General features: G+C 39.4%; 2 protein-coding genes across 2 annotated transcripts in view; both read right to left on the reverse strand.

Annotated features, from left to right (window-relative positions):
• pink1 (PTEN induced kinase 1) overlaps positions 1-17734 on the reverse strand; it is a 194675-nt gene that overhangs the window by 153917 nt on the left and 23024 nt on the right. The gene's annotated exons all lie outside the window — the stretch shown is intronic.
• The window catches only part of bcas1 (brain enriched myelin associated protein 1), a 15225-nt gene continuing 4585 nt past the window's right edge, over positions 7095-17734 (reverse strand). The window contains exons 7-17 of the mRNA XM_083769646.1: positions 16646-16825; positions 15572-15631; positions 15133-15171; positions 13913-14128; positions 13741-13818; positions 13302-13340; positions 11882-11938; positions 11057-11182; positions 10861-10941; positions 9846-10043; positions 7095-8393 (exon numbers count right to left, since the gene is read on the reverse strand). Coding sequence (XP_083625772.1) covers positions 8313-8393; positions 9846-10043; positions 10861-10941; positions 11057-11182; positions 11882-11938; positions 13302-13340; positions 13741-13818; positions 13913-14128; positions 15133-15171; positions 15572-15631; positions 16646-16825 — 1155 coding nt within the window. The 3' untranslated portion in view covers positions 7095-8312. The remainder of the gene's footprint in view (positions 8394-9845; positions 10044-10860; positions 10942-11056; positions 11183-11881; positions 11939-13301; positions 13341-13740; positions 13819-13912; positions 14129-15132; positions 15172-15571; positions 15632-16645; positions 16826-17734) is intronic.

The following is a 17734-nucleotide window of genomic DNA, read 5'->3' on the forward strand; positions in this document are numbered from 1 at the left end:
AGTCTAAAGAGGTGTTTTTACCAATAGTTTAAATTGTTTACATACAATTATTTATACACCGATCTTCACTATATGGGCAGAGGGAGAACTTCTTTAAAGCACTAGGACCTCAAGTTGTAGTTGTGTGATGCACACTGCTTCAGAAACCTTAGGTCAGGCCCTAGAAGGTGTTCCCAGATTCGGCCTCAGGCATCAATGGGTTAAAAACGTTTCCTGTCAGTCTTGAAAAAGCTTCACATACACAACCACCTAAACCCTTGTTGACTAGTGTCCTCCCAGGGGTCAAGCCCACTGTATAGATCTGCTTTTTTACCAAATATTGGGGGACTCAGGTTTCTTGTGGTTGAAACAGTCTCGATTCTACCTGTATGAGCTATTTATTGTAGAACAAATATGCACATTTTATAAGAAAAATGAACGATAAAGCATTGCCAACTGCTTATTCCAATTTGCCCTGGGACCCATATTGTTCTTTCACAAGTTCCCCAAGTTCCACTACTTTAAAGGTGGAGTAACTGGACTAACGAGTTAAGTCTTCAGATTGATGGCATAATAAGCCATGGAAACACTCACTACAGCTCATTAAAGTCAGTCACACTAAACACGTCTTATCAGTTGTAACAGTGTGATAGACTACATACTTTTTTTGTATGTTCATTGCCGTTTTTGCAGTTCATTGATTAACAATTTACTCATGAGTTCCAAGTAAATACAAATAAAGTTATGATGACCTTTTCCCCAATTTCACTATTCCCTAATTTATCCATAGGTTACATCAACGAAATTCACACATTTCAAGGCATTAACCCAGCCAGGTGAGCAGCTGCAGAAAATGAAGAGTGATTTGTTCACATGCAACTGTGATAAAGGATGTGGGTTCACCCATTTATACTTCGTAGTAAGACGGTTTCTCTCACCGAAAATAGCAGATATACAAGCTCAGTTAGCCCACAAAGCTTCGCGTCGCGACGCGATGTGAGCTTGTAGATCTGCCATTTACAGCCACTGGTGTGCCCGTCTCATATTATGATTAAACGCAAGGTTGAAAAAACACGTTAGCCTATACTAGTTATGTTTGGCCGTTGTGGTGAAAGTAATTCTAATCGTTATATATGTATAATAAATCATGTGCAACCACTCACCCGATAATTAATTAAGTAATTAAGATGGTAAATTACGTTACAATTGGCTATTAACAACGCCCTTTAAGAACCACCGTGATTCACGCGTTTTAAAGTTAAGTTACTACACACGTTTCTAACTTGAACGTTAAGTTGACAAGTAAAGTTAACGTTACTTAATATGCCGATGTCGCATTGCTTTAAATTAAGATATAGCCTACCTACCTACGTTACTTTTCAAAAGTGAGATAATTCGTTACGGAGTCGCGTTAACGACTTGTTAGAACTCCACACAGCAGCACAGGAGGATCATCGTGTCGTTTAAACGTCGTTAAACGTTACTATCGAACAACAACAACAAGCCACATTCTCATCTGTCTGTAGAAACTCACCAGCAATACCCACCACCAAACTCAGAATTTCCGGGATAAACTTATTTGATAACGCCACTGACTTGGAGTTAAATAACTATGATACAACTAATAATGACTCGCTTCTTCTCCATTGAGCAAACGGCTGTTGTTTACCTAATCAACGGTGTGTGAATTGAGTATTGAACTCAAAGAAGGCGAGGTGGATGATGAATCATATTTGGATCTAGATCCTCTCTGTGCATGCACACTGCGTGCAGCTGTTGAATTCTGGGGCGCGTTCTCGTCATCAACGACTCTTCTCTTTCTTCTCTCAAGAAGATGCAGGAGGCGCGTGCGCGCTCTCCGCTCTGTGCGTGCACGTCACGACCAAACTACAACCATAGAGACTACAACCAACGGCGGCGCCCCCCCAAAAACGGTAGGGCAGAGTCACGTGGACACGAATAACAGAAAATGATTAGCTCCGATTAGCCCACATGTGCCAAACAGACGAGCATGGTTTTTATACTTCAAATTACAACGGTGTCGCGCGTTGAACATAGAGCTACACCTACACAGAGCCATCTAATAAAAGGCTCTGCACGACTGCACCTACCTACACGCTCACAAGTCACAATGTCTGGCGTTGCTACGCGTTTTAAACTTGTAGATCCATTTGTATGGCATAATGTTGGCTGATTATCTGTGCTCTGTGGTATGAATTGTGGAAGTTGCACCATCATAAATACATAATGGGCTATACTTAGGCATGTCCTTAGGAACACAGAGATCATATTCGTGCATTGTGGACATATCAATCATTGATTCAATCAACCACAAAAAGTCAGACAGACTGTCACAGACAATTTGGCAAATGTAAAGCGGGGGGAGGGGGTATACAATTTGTAGGTTTAAGATGGTTAGACAGAGTAGCCTATTAAATAGTAATATAATTTGTCACACCATGTTTACCAATCTACACGTGGGTGTATATAAACTATTAACAAAATTGCCACTTTGTTTAGGTTTCTAACAATGTGGCTATATCTCTTATTCTATGCACCCCATCACTCACCTAAAGTAGCTACTACAACTGTTGAGTTGAGCCCATCCCCCACTCTGAAAGTCTTCCAAACAGACACCAGGCAGGGTGAGATTACAGATCTGCAAACTGCAATAGTCTTCATCTAGGTCAGGTCACCTAAATTAGGCCTACATGTGTGTAATCTCATGCCATATAATCCATATATTTGTATGCATTTTCCCCATTTCTTTTTCAGCAGAGAAGTGGTTCCTATTGTTTTCATAATCATTAAAATATAGTATGGCTTTTAATCAATGAAGCCTTTAATTAGACCCATACGTAAATTGTAATTATTGAGACTTTGTCTCGTGGAATGGTTGAATATAACAATGTGGCAGTGTCTAGGAGGAAGGAAAAAAATATCAGTTAGCCATTCACAGCTGTCCAATGTGAGGAACAGTGAACAAAGAAGCACGGCACACTTTGCCAAAACAGCATCTGCCTGGAGTGCTGGCCCTAGCTGGCACACAACTTTGCTCTTCTTCTTGACCACACTTTGGTGCCTATATGTTAGTACAATTGGTTTTCCAAAAATACCAAAGGCCTGACCATGAAAAGTTTGCTGACTGAAGAAAATTACATGCAGATCCACAGGATTAAGGCAAGCATACAAATTAGAAAATGTCTGAAACCCCACATGAATGATTATACTTTAATTTCTCATTATACAGAAAGGTTATGTCATTTCTTACAGAGTGTGAAATTCATCAATCCTGTATGATTTCTTGAAACTGTTTCCTTGCCTAGCACAAACATGACAAATAATAATTAGCCTCGAGTTCCATGCGGGGAGCATACTTTGGTCCGAGTCCGACATATCATATCATTGGTTCGAAGGAGCATTGGTCCGACTCAGGATAGGGTTGGGGGTTAGGTGTGCTGCCCCGTGCTTGCGGTTATGGTTAGGGTTTGGGGTAGGTAGTCGATCGGACCAATGGTATGTCGGACCAAAGTATAGTACCCGTTCCATGCAGGGCAAAATTCCTGATTATCTTGTCCTGTATATTGAAGTGAAGAATGTGATGTGCTCATTGCATTGCTTACTTTTTTGTTTGACTTTCATAATATCTTCTCTCACCCTGAGATCCTTTTACACAAACAAGTCTAGAATGTTAATCAAAGGCACCACATGTGATGAACAGAAGCCTCCCGCTCATTTCCTATTGTTCTGTTTCCACAAAGGCTTTGTGCAAAGCTATCAATCTGGAGTAGCATTTTGATGTCTGAAGATGATGATATGTAGTAAGAAATTGAATACTGCCACTTAGAAAAACAATGAATGTCATTGTTTTGATTGAATCTATGGAATCAAGTAGCCTACAATGATTTACAAACTTATTTAGGGTTATTTTTGAGGATGTTAAATGACACAACAAATGAAAAAGAGCAAATTCACACTGTTGACACTCTTTTGTAAAGTTTATTAAAAAAAAGAAAAAATAATCCATATATTGAAGGCCATAATGAAGACAAGTAATTTACAGAAATTATTGAACCTTTCTACCAGTTTAATTAATGGATCATTTTGTATTCAGTAGCCACTAGCCAGACACTCCTGATAAGTATGAAGGAATGGGAGGCTTTCAGACTGTGTGGGCTTGTTTCGTTGTTGATGTGTGTCAGGAGCAGCTGACTGCATTGTTCTCCCCCAAACTCACAGTCTGGCTTCTTTTATAACCATGATGTGGCTCCTGAAAGACACTGATAATATATGATCTATCCCCTCCTAGATTGGTTTGTTTATTCATTGCTACATAGCTCTGTTCTGGAAAAATGTTGCCACTTAGCCTACCATAGCAGATGCAGATGCAGCTTTTCAAAATCACTTTTTTTCCAGAAGATTCTGTAAAAGAATTACATTAGTTTGTCCTATTCAACTTAATTCTATAACAAAACAAATATTACCTGTAAGACGCCCTGAGGGTGTAAAGCCGACTGCTGGGCGTGCACTGGCGCTTTGGCATGGGGGGTCAGATCAACATATGGAATGAATTCTGTACTGGCCATAGCCACCATATATGGAGCGTGTCTTGAGTGTACAGGGTTCGATGAGGTCTGATCAACATATGGAATGTCAGAACAGGTCAGCTCCATATATGGAGATCTAAGGTGGCAGCGGGGTTTTGTCCAGGGCCCAGGTAGTCATTTTCGGGCCTGTTGAGAACTCTAGTTTTCGCCGGCTGTCAGGCGCAGCTGCACTAATAACTTTGGGGCGGGCCGTCTAGAGTTTTAATGGACAGGTATCAGTCAAAAGGGAGACATTGAAGAGGAAAGACGGGTGGGGGGGGATCAACATATGGCATGTCAGAACAGGTCAGCTCCATATATGGAGATCTATGGGTTTGAGGTCAGATGTTGAGTTGATTCAGTCTTCTCCATGGCTATCCAGGGTTCGATGAGGGCAGTGTCGTGATCTTCATATATGAAGACAGCCATATAGACCGAATAGTCAGAAATGGGTCTCATGGTCGCAGGCAACGTATTTCCTGTAGGCGGACGACATATCTGCGTTTTTTTCCCGCACAAGGTGTGATGGACTGACGGCCATATATGGTGGCGTGATGTGTCACAAGGCGTGATGTCACGAGGTGTGATGGACTGACAAATGGACTGGAGGCGTGACTGACGGATCGACGGACAGGTTTTGCAGGTTTTCAATTACTATGAAAACTTTTCATAGTAATCTGCGACCTACTGTTGCAACAACAAATATTATCTTAAAGATTATTTGAACTGAAAATATAAATGATAATAACATGGAAATGTTTCAAAGTTTGGAATATTATTACCGGTATTTTACGCTTCAATAGGCTTTCCATTATCACACTACACTCAGAGTGTTTGACCTTACAGCAGCTCAACATTGGTCTAAAAGTCTCATTAATTTCCAGTAATCCATGACAATTAATAAACTAAGGAAACTCATATGCACATCCACTGTGGGTGCTGGGATTTTTTAAATAAGGTTGAGCCTGCACACCAAAGATGGAAAAAGATACTTCTTTATAGAGGGTATGCACGTGACATCATCATCATACCCGGAAGTTATGTGGGAACGCCTACTGAGTGGTAAAACACTACTTTCTGGCCTTGACAACCCATATACATCCAAACAGAAAAGTTTAACATCGTCTAATGCAATCAGATAGGAATCTGATTGCATTAGACAATGTTAAGCGAGGTTAAACTCACTTTTCCACTCACTTTGCTGCCACTCGATTTCCCATTCACTTTATACATGCGCATACCCTCTATAAACTATCCCAGGTGCCACACCTCAAAGACTGACTCACTCCAGAGTCCAAAGTATTCTGAATTCCCAGTCAAAAGGCTGGATATTTACAGTTAATGTGCCATTATGTGCCCCAGGATAATTTGGACTTTACACTGTCTTCTCATAGGTCCCTAGAATACATTTGCCCCGATGTTCTCACTGTAGTGTAGATGTACTGCAGTGCTAACAGAGCATGGTTGGCTGTGATACACATAGTGCTGACAGCAGGCTTCACTGACAGGCCTCCCTAGTCCCCTTGTTCCACCCCCTCTGCTCTGAACTGGGTGCATTCACAGTGACATGCATTGTCCTACGATGAACTGGTCTGGAGCAACAGGGTGGTTGAGCAGACAGTGTGAAGTCTTTCCATCACTGGTACTGTAGTTAGTTTTCTTAACAAATTTCATTGTTGTATGTCTAATTGAACTAATTTACCAGTTTCTAGGTATTTAAGTGCCACTATTTACTCTGGTAATGAATTTGAATATACAAAGTCCCCTCTTCTCAGTTAGGGCAGTTACTTTGATGCACAATTTGAAGTGATCGTACCTATTACAGAGGGCAATGCAATAACAGTGTGCCTCCTTCCTTGATAACAAAGGTGCAGTGTGAGTTATGCCTTCGGGGAGTGAAACTCATCAGTTAATGGTGGGTGATCTCAGACATCACAATCTAAAACACGTCCTCCCGAGGATAGTGCACTATACAGAATCAATCACTAAAATCATATTGTAAACTGGGGGTGACAAGATTTGAGGTTCTCATAGCAGAAGGTCACAGTTCTAGATGCATTTATCTAGTTTTACATTGTTAATCTATGCGGCTTGTAATCATAGCACGTGGGACAAAGAGCAACAACTCCCAATTTAAATTTGCATGATGAGGTGATCTCGGTGTGAGCCCAAAGTCACTCCACAACCTGTTGCTCAGGTTGGAAGAACAATAATACACTTAACACCTGTTGTAGAAATAAGCAGCAACTGACAGCAAGAAACAAACGGATGAAGTTGACATGCATGCAGCCCTCTTTGATAGAGACAAAATAACTGTAAAATATGACAAGATACATTCAAATTTACTCACTAAAATGCTGTCGCAGGGTTGATTTATATTCTGAGATGTTTCGTAGGTCCACAGGGACACGCCACAACTCACTAGTATTCTTGATGTTCAAATGTAAATGTTTGCCAATGTTTGCATGTTTGCCAAACTTGTTCAGTCATGTCTTAATATACAAGTTATGCAACACAACCGTTCATATATTCATGGAGACAAATAGTATTTATTGTCTTTTAAAATGTTACAGAAATGTACTCAAAAAGCATAACGTTAATATCACACATATGGCAGACAAAAATAACAAACCAAGCCAACCAACATTTATAACACAAAGCATGGCAGTCAAATTGAAAGTTAGTAAGCTGTGATTTATGACCACGGAAGAAGATACCGCAAAGAAACATAAAGTTATGCTATTTTGCAATCTGCGATGCAATTGTTTGTTGTCTTAAGTTTTCAACTGCCTTTGATTTACCACAGGACTGTAAAGATTGAAAATGCTGTAGCCTACTAATTGAACCTTAAAACCTATAAGTTAAAGTGCAGCCAAATACTAATATGAACATGCTTCTCTATTTAATCAGTATTACCCATCATGACTAATATTGAAGCTATATTTGCTGTTGAATGTTCATATTATATTTCTGTAATTATTGTTTCCATAGAAAAATCACCATATCCTCTGAATTGCCATTACAATATGTTCTTCAGACAGATTAATATCTAAAAGAAAAGCTTTGTATTATTGCATTAATAAATAGTCATAGTCACAGAGAGAAGTCACATTTAACAGCCACCTATAGAAAAGGTTTCTCACTCACATCTCTATATTGTACTTGTCATGACATATATATGACAAAAATATATATTTAAACATCCTCACAACCAAGAAGCTATTAAGTAACCACTTGTCTTGAACCCTAGCACCCCTATTCTGGGAGGGAACATTTGCCAACAATTGTAAATCTAAAGCTTACAACGTGTCACATAGCAATGTGTTGTGAGCTTGTATAGATATTGTAGCTTGTAGAAGTGATTTGGTGTATAAGGGGAAAGGAGTGCACCAAGTAGGCCTACAGTGGCAACTCAATTCCATGTATAGAGGGTTTAAGTGATTAAACTATTTCAAAACACAAATCGAATCAACCACATGCAAAATGCTCCTGTCCTGTGTCTTTAAACTACCGTACTCACTTGCACTTTCCCCCTTTAAACAACCTCCTTTTTCCATTGTGTAACTGTTGGAAATTATAGTTTAAAAAAAATCATAGTTCATGGTGGCATGGGTGGGTGTTGTGTGGGAAGGAGAGGGAGGTGTGGGTTGGGGGCTGGTAGGACAGGGAAACTTATGGCAAAACTTTGTTATATATCCGTGTCACGAGCAATAGGATCATATGATGAAGTATAAATTAAAAAATAAATCATTTGGCCTTTTCAGCTGCTGGTGCAGTGGTCACTTGCTCTGGTTGGACTCCGGTATCTGTGGAGTTACGCTTCCCACTCTGTAATGGAAGAGAAAACATAAAGGGTGTTTAGTATATGGGTTACTTGCTCATTTATTATGTGAAATGGGATATGCTTCACAGCACACACAATTCATCTGAACGCAATTTTCCTCCTGATTCTTCCAGACAGATTCATGCTTTTTGGTTCATGGTCTGTCATCTGAATTCCAAAGTCAGCCATAATAACCACTGTGGTAGTTACAACATAAGACACTTATGCACTTTCAGATTTGTGTCAAATATAAAGTGTATTACAAACAAGTAAGACGCACAAATGCGGGAAGCGAACGCAGCTTGTAAATTGCAACAATTAGAATAAATTACATACTTTTTTTTCTTTAAGTTTTCCTTTTTTTGTCTCTTTTTGTTTAAGTTTTCTACTGTGTGTGTGTGTGTGTGTGTGTGTGTGTGTGTGTGTGTGTGTGTGTGTGTGTGTGTGTGTGTGTGTGTGTGTGTGTGTGTGTGTGTGTGTGTGTGTGTGTGTGTGTGTGTGTGTGTGTGTGTGTGTGTGTGTGTGTGTGTGTGTGTGCATGTTTATACACCCGCCCTCTGGTGGCGGGCGGGTGGTGTCACAGTGGGACAGACAGACAGACACACAGACACACAGACATGATCTGCAGGGTCTCATAGTTAGTGCTCATTGCGTTCGCAATAAAATGTATTATTATTATTATTATTATTATTATTATTATGGATTAAATGTTGTCTGGGTGACATCACGCAAAGTAAAACTTCAACCATGGTGATTCAAAATGAAATAAATAGTTTATCACAATGTTACAATCAGAACTACAGCCTCACTCCCAATCTTGCGCCGTAGTCTGAACACCCCACCTGTTTAGACTCCATCATGGCCCGTAGCACCTGCCCTAGCCCCGAGGACCATACAGGCGTATGCAAAGGCTCAACTTATGTAACTTAGATAGCATTTTATGTAGACTAATCGCATTTTATGTAGACATAGCACTATAAAGTATATATACATAGTTTCACTAAATATAGATCCACTGTTACGTTCTTAGCTTATGTATGATTCATGATAACTACTTTTTTATGTATGTGATGTATTGCCATGCTTTTCGTTCTTGCTTAATGTAAATCACTCTGGATTAAGAGCGTCTGCTAAATGCCTAAATTGTAAATGTGTGTGATTATGGATGAACCAGTTCTGTACTCTACTCAGTAAAGTACACATTCAAGTTGCTTTGTTCATTCATACTACTGCAAATTCTGCAATACATTATTTATGCCATCTAGTGGAGCTGGAGGTGAACAACAGGCTGGCATACCACAACCGTTGCCCTGTGCATATCAGCTACTTTAAGCTAAAGGATTTTAATGTATAGGCTATATGTGTGTATATGCACAGTGAATAGTGATGAATAATTCTCCATGGCAGGACAGAACGGAGCAGTACATAAAAGGGAATAAAAGAGATGCTCACCCTACCAGATTTTTGAAGAACAAGTGGATGGAGTTCCTCTTCTCCAATTTCCTTGGGACATTTGGTGATTCGGTGACTCCACCCTGGGAAGGCCCTGACTTATCCGCAGGAGCCTCTGGTGCTTTAGGGTCCTCCTTGGCTGTCTGTGCCGCTTCCGCTGCCACCGGAGGGGGCGGAGTGTCTTTCTTCTTTGGCTCAGCAGCCTGACAGAGTTGTGGTCGAAAATAACACATTTAAGTCATTATATTTAGAGTGACATTACAAATGACAAATTGATTAGTCCTACAACTAATCTAGCACAGTAGTTCCCAAAGTGGGGTCCGGGGACCCCAGGGGTACTTGAGAGAGTTCCAGGGGGGACCCAGCTAGATTATAGTTTGTAACCAAATGGACCCTTATGGGTCTCAGAGTGTACAAATTGACCCTAACAGGTCCATTTGGTTCATTTTGTACGCTCTCAGAGTTAAATTAGCATTGATTTTACAATATAAATCGGGGGTCCCAGAGATAGAAATGCAGGCATAGGTGTCCGTAGACTAATGAATGTCAAACTGGAGGTCTTTGAAATTAAACGGGTTGAAAATCACTGCTAGAGACATAAAAATCTTCTCTAATGGGGGTCCTTGGCATATCTTTTCAAATGGGGGTCCACGGGCTAATTAGTGTCAATTTGGGGGTCCTTGACATGAAAAGGTTTGGGAACCACTGATCTAGCATACCCAGTTTTGTCATCAAATTTGCTCTGTTTTAAAAGCTTAGTTGGACAGTGTGACGCATTAACTGCTGTTAGGAAAACAGTCAACATAATTTCTTAGTTATTCTATAAGCAATGACAAATAAAGCATTGCTGTGCATCTAGTTGTGAGTATCACAAATAACAGAGGTTTGAAAAGACTTCAGACAAAACAGTTGTTTTAGAGCGTATAATGAAGTCCAAAAAACAATACCAGTGTGAGCTCATAAAATCACTCTTGTTAAAGAAATGTCACTCTGATTGGGCGGCAATTATTCCATATTTACCACTCCAGTAGTTTTCCTGAGCAGCTGAACTCCACTGGTAGAAGCTGCGCTGACTTTTGTGGCCATTTGGTTTAACAGTACCTCAAATTCACATCACTCTGTTACTCTCACGTGTGTGACATCTTTGGAAAATTATAGTTCACTCATATAGAGAATAGAGATCACACATTTATGGTTTAAACAAATCAATTCCTACCTTTGGTTTGAAAAAGGAAAGGAAGGCAGATGGTTTTGAGGGGGTTTTCTTGTCCTCCTGAACTGTGGGCGCCACCTCTGGCTTTGCAGCAGCCTCCAGAGTGCTGGCTTTAGAGGCATCTGCTTTCTTTATGAGCACATCAAAAGAGGAATAATTATAGAATTCATTATGTATAGTGTTAATGGCAGTTCAAAATGGGCACTGTGAAGCAGAACTGCCACCTGCAAAAGACAAAGAGGAAATAACGCAGGAAAGACACCAGCACCAGATAGGAGAAGCAGAAAGATCTGTGTAAGAGAAATGTCAGATCAACACTGAAACCAGAAAAATGTAAAGTGTTTCTTAAGAAGAGGTAGAATGTTTTGATATTATAACGGAAGATCTTTTAAGATTGTCCTTTGCTGATTTACCTGAACATCTACATCTGGAAGTGTCTCCTCCTCAGTTGTCTGAAGGACAGCAAAATCACTTTCATTCAAATGAATTAAATTCAAATTAAGCAGAATTAGAAATGGTGCAACGGTATGTGGGTGAAAACTAAAATGATAGTTTGACCACCATATCATTTTACTAAATCAATTCATTTTCAGTTGAGAAGTATTAAGCCAATAAATATAGGTGTGTTATGATGTTGGGAATATTGCATAGTTTGCGTTTACTAAAATGATGAATCTCATGAACAGAAGGAGATCTATATACCACTGAGAGATTTTAAAATTTGTATTATTATTTTGTAGTATTCTGTATCAGGAAATTTGGAAATTGAGCAACAATTGTCTGAAAAGACTGAAAGATTTGAAGAGTGAACATTCTCCGCCTATTTACCCGAATTTCTACAAGTAGCTCTGCCGCCTCCTCAACTGGCTTTGCCGCCTCCACTGGCTGTGGGAGAATGTGAGATGAGGTGAGATGAGTGGGATGAATGAAATGAAATGAAATGAAATGAGTAACTTTTTGTTTACTTACAACTTGATCGATTGTTTGTTTGGCAGTAAACGCACTGAGGATTTACGTCATCCCACGGAAAGAATTTAAGTTTGAAGCGTCCGAAGCTTTTGACCCCGAGAAGGGCCAGAAGCTTCGGACGCACTGGGTCGTCTAGGGCGTAGAATAAAGTCAAAGTCGTACGATTAGTCACACACGTTACCGCAGTGAAATTTGTTCTCCGCATTTGACTCATCTCTTGGAGCGGTGAGCCGCAGCATGCGCCACACTCAGGAATCATCAGTTGATTTGACCTCCAATCCAACCCATTGATGCTGAGTGCCAAGCAGGGAGGCATTAAGTCCCATTTTTACAGTCTTTGGTATGACCCGGCTGGGGATCAAACCCCCAACCTCCCAGTTTCAGGGCGGACACTCTAACCACAAGGCCACTGTGGAATAGATGACCCATCAATCTGGATCGGAGTGCACAAGACCGGGGCGGATGGAGGAGTTTCATCTCAGGCAATTTAAATGTCTAAGCAAGTTATAACATATTCAGTAACTGATGAAGCAATAAAATCTGATATGTATGTGTACGACATTCCCTTACATTTTATGCATAGTTAATATATATCTATGTTTTATTTTCCAAAGAGACTCCGGAACACTGTCACATACATTATTTAATATTTCATGTATGTTTATGTATATTTTTGAGTGGTGCGACCACTCCAAGGAACAGCAATGTCCGTGTTCACCTATGCCTGTGTTGGTTCACCTATGTGTTGGTTAATGAGCACCAGTATGACTATTAGTACCAGTAGGGGCGCTGTTGTGCCAGAAAGAGAGAGAGGGATAGTGCTGCACTGTTGGCTGCTAATGAGAGAGAGAGAGAGAGAGAGAGGTGGGGGGGGGGGGAGAGAGTTGCACCACTCTGTTCACACAGGTGTGATTTTACTCTTACGTTCACTCTTATTCATCATTTCAAATGTAACAGCAATTTGAGGGAAGCTTATACAAAATAACTGCACCCTCTGTTTAGTATGGAATGAACTGAAGTTGTAATTGAGTTGGTTGTGAGATGAAGTAAGAAACTAATTGAAAGTATTTGGGGTTATGCTGATGTGAATTTGCCTTTGATTCGTTATATAACTCTGATGATGAAGAGCCACAGAGAGGCCCACAGAGAGATGAATCACACTATGGGGAAAAAAGGAAGTCAATTTTGAAGTCGGCACAGGCTAATTGTCTCTACACTAGACAATTACGCAAACATTCCCTGAAAAGAGAAACAAACATTAACATTTCCACTGCTTTACCTGAACTTCTACTACTGGCTGAAGCACCTCCTCGACTTCCTATGGGAGAATTAAATACATTTACTTGTATTCTATGTGTGTCAAGACTTATATAAATGACAAGAAAACACACATGTGGTATGGTATGGTATGGTATGGTATGGTATGGTTGATCTGTTAATGGTAATATATAATAATGGTAAGGTGCAGAAAATGGTGATTGACTGTAAAATGAGAGCAAGCTGGTAGACAACGTGATACAACGCTGCTATAACTTCAGATAGTCCATAATGAAATGAATTAAGAAAAGTAATGGCCATTGCAAAAGGGAGACAGCAGTGACTGTATGTAGTGTCTCTGCCGTCATAAATCCGTTTTTTTGCAGTCAGATTAAATGATTTTACAGGATGAGCCACAGCCTGTTAGTTTGAGATGTCTATAGTATTGTAATCTACTATACCACTGATGCAGTCTTGGCTGGGACATTGGCTCCACTTGCTGAGACACCCTTGGCTTTAGATCTTTTACCTAACAGTGCCTCAAATTCATATCGATATGTTTATGTTATAATCAGACTCAATAATGAATATTCTATTAAGCCACCCCATTAGACAGTAACATAGTTTATTTACCTTCGGACGAAAGAATTTACTCAATGTATCCACAGAAAAGGCCTTTGAGGCCTCAGATTTCTTCGCAGCAGCTTTTGGTTCTGCTTTTGGCGAGGCCGTTACGGGTTTGGCAGCTATCTCCCCTTTGATTTCCATCCTTGGTGGTTCTGGAGGAGGTGGTGGTGGGATAGACATTCCTTTGGGTGCAGCTGCAGGGGAATCGGCTACTTGTGCAGTCTATTGAATCGAGAGATTATATTGAAAAGGCAATATCATCATCACATGATTTAATGCTATAACTTTTTATGTAAAGTTATATAGGGACGCACCTTACCATATTTAATGTTATTTAAAAAATAGCTTCAAATAATGTAATCATGTAAGCATTCCAAAAAAGCTTTCCAAAAAAGCTTTTGGAATGAATAGATTGATAGATGAATAGATAAATCAGAGTTAGGGCGTTTACCATAATACACAACTGTATAACAAGAAAGGGTCTAAAAGTCCTGCTAGCGGCCCCTAGAGGCTGTGCCGCTCCTCACATGCAACCAGACCATGTGGTTTCTATTATCTATATAATCTATTATGGTTATATGGTTTGAAGCAAGTTTTTGAACCAACCAACTTTGGCTATACCGTACATCAGATAAGTATTGTGCAAAACATAATCACATCACTTGAATGGTGGGAAATGCGTCCCTCTGTTGCATTCACACGGTATGCTATTTATTTTGTTGCCAAAATTGCCACATCCAGGTTCCTGCATTGGATTTGTTCATCTCATTTGAGTTTAAATGTGTTTTAATTATGTGTATTAATTGCTCTAGTATTTGCATTACTCTTGGCACATGCCACACTCAATGTTGCATCTTTATCGACTAAATATTGAGTCACCTTGCTCAAAATTGCATAGTGTCTGGATAAACAACATGTAACTGAACACAAATATGATTTCATATCCTGTACAAATCTGCTGTAGAGTCTATCCATATTGAGTTATGAGTCAATCAAACAAAGCTGGGAAACTGAACCGGAACACCTTCTGGAAACCCGGGACTACAGTTAAGCGCAGTCTATATCTGGTTTGAGACCAAATTGTTGACAGACAGATCGAAATGCCGCAGGCCAACTTTACAATTGAAATTGAAATTTTAGTGCAATTCATAACAGCAAGCATAATGAGAAACAAAATAGAAATGAAATCAAATAAACTATACTACTTTAACAGGCAATGTGCTCACAGAAGTAGTAGCTGCTGCTGGTTGGGTCTCCTTCTGCAACTATTTGGTAACAAGAAAAGGAAGCTGTTAGATGTGCTAGTTAAAATTAGAGTGAGCAATGTACAAAAAAAACCCAAGAAACCCATTGTGTTCCATCTAATAATTATGTTTTGGAGACGCTGAAAGGAATTAACAAACAATAATAAAATGTCTATATATATATTTTCCATCAATAATATAAAACTGTCTTTTAATAAATAATGATGCAGATTGAGAGAGACTTCGTATCATTGTATAGCTTTCAAAAAATAAATATGGCAAATTGAATGTTAAGTGTCAAGAGAGAATCTGAAGCTTTCTGAAGCAACACAAATTGACAGTGGCAAAAAAAAAAAAAAAAACATGAAGCATTTAGCATGATCGTTCTCATATTCTGATGTGTCGTGCAGCACATGTTCACCTGATCTTTTGTAGCATCAGGAGTGGCTGTTTCTGTTTTGGGTGTCTTAGTAGGTTTCACCTGTGTAACGAAGGAAGCAAAATGAATGGTCTATCTATTTCATTCTTAAAGTTAGCATGAAAAAAATTTAAACTTTCATGTAAGCACTAATGAGTATTGTATTGTTGGAACTACCTATCAGTTCAGATGCAAGCTTAAATGAATAACAACAATTAAGATATGTCTGCTGTAGCAACAGAGAAACTATTTTGTTGATGAAAAAGAAGCCATTCAGTAATGTGGACATACTGTATGACAAGCTACTGTAACAGAGTTGCAAAGTGCACACAGAGGTCCCTGATAGAGCACATACAGTACATGCGCTGTCATTGTGACATCCATTGTGCACTGGAGATGGCGTAGGCCTTCCCTCGCTCTATCTTCACACATCTCAACTTCCAATCGCACAGTCCTCCCGTTGTGAGCTCACACTATGGGCTGAACAAAAGGCCACCACATTCCCGCATGTTCAAAGATTTCATTAGCATGGGGCTGGGGGGATGCTATGGTCTTTAAAGAAGAATGATTCCAAAGGAAGGCATGATGAAGAGGACAAAACAATAGCTGTTTGTTGTGCACTTTCCATCAGGCTCTGTCACCACACAGATTTTTTAATGGACGCTTTCATTTCCCTCACGTTCTCACACAGTACGTACCATCACAAAGAATAACCCCAATCATTGACTTAAGACACTGTTTGGAGACAGAACCCACACTGATACGTCCTGTCGTTTATTTCGGCATCTTTGACCCCCAATTTATGTCTACCCCAACTTAATCAAGTAATGATAGAATCATACATTTAATATATGATCAGTTAATAACATTAATACCTTTATTTTCTCATTGACCATTCAGCTTTAGCCACAAAATGGATAAAAATAAGTAATGTACTGCATTGAGTGTTCAAACTATTTGTCAAACTATCAGTTTGAAACATTAACCGCCCAATTCTATTAGATAAAATATTATGTATAGTATAAATCAATTGTAGCCAAACAACCACAGAATTTGCTTTAAATATAGCTAACTTACTAGTGTTTTGAAGAAGTTCATAACTGGATTCTCTTCTGTGTGACTTTCCTCTTCGTTTTCCACAAGTTGATTGTTTCCTTTGCCAGTATCTTGAGTTTCTCCTTCCTCTGGACTAGGGTCTAGAGACACACTTTTTGGTTCCTTAAATGTGTCTGCGTCTTGCTTTATGTCAGCAGTCTCCTATACACAGCCACAAAGAATATGCCTTTGAGAATGTGGTGGAGCTGTGGAGCTGATATGCAAGCAGTGAGTCTGTTAATCGCAGCATTGAGATGGGTGCACAATTCCAACCATGCCTCTGCCTACTCGGGGCATTGTTAACAATCACCCTTTTATTAATGTCTGCGTTACCCCCCACACTCATTGATATTCAGCAATGTCTGAGAGTTATGCTATGAGAAATGTCAGGAAAATGAAATACCTTACTTTATGGTGATGGAGAACATCTTTAGAATTAAGAACCAGTCAAACCTGATTGTAGCCAATATCAATTTAAAAAAGGAAGCTAATTATTTCTAGATTCTACTTTAAAACAGCAGTATTGACACAGGGGTGAAAAATGGGTTACAAAATCGTGGGATAAAAAATATATTAAAAAATAAAAAAACAGCAGTGTTGATGTTCACCATTTGGATATGGTTTAATTAAAATTATATTCCCACCTGAAATCCCAAAGTTAAATATGGAAAGTATTTAGGCGAGTATGTTAGATTTACAATGTGACCATTTTGTTTATTTCGTCAAATAAAGCTCTCATCACAATTATGGTAAGCTCCACTGATGAAAGTGAGTAAAAATCTAAATGCCAAAACCAGCATAACATTTAACCTCGAACAAATGATAATTCATTTTGATTATATGGGGATATATTCTAATTAGTGGCATTTTATATTCTATTCCATTCCATTTACAGAGTTCGGAAGGTGTGATGTTGTGAGGGGGCGCTAGCTGCTGTGCTGGACACTGCCAGAGTCAGTAAAGGGTAGGGGATTGGGTTTTAGGGGTTTTTGACATGGGGACAATGTTGGTCAACTGTTTTTATCCTCTGTACTTCCAAGATCCAGAGCCTCCAGGTCCTTAACCACATTC

The sequence above is a fragment of the Protomyctophum parallelum genome, assembly GCF_964188405.1.
Source record: "Protomyctophum parallelum genome assembly, chromosome: 7".
NCBI lineage: Eukaryota > Metazoa > Chordata > Actinopteri > Myctophiformes > Myctophidae > Protomyctophum > Protomyctophum parallelum.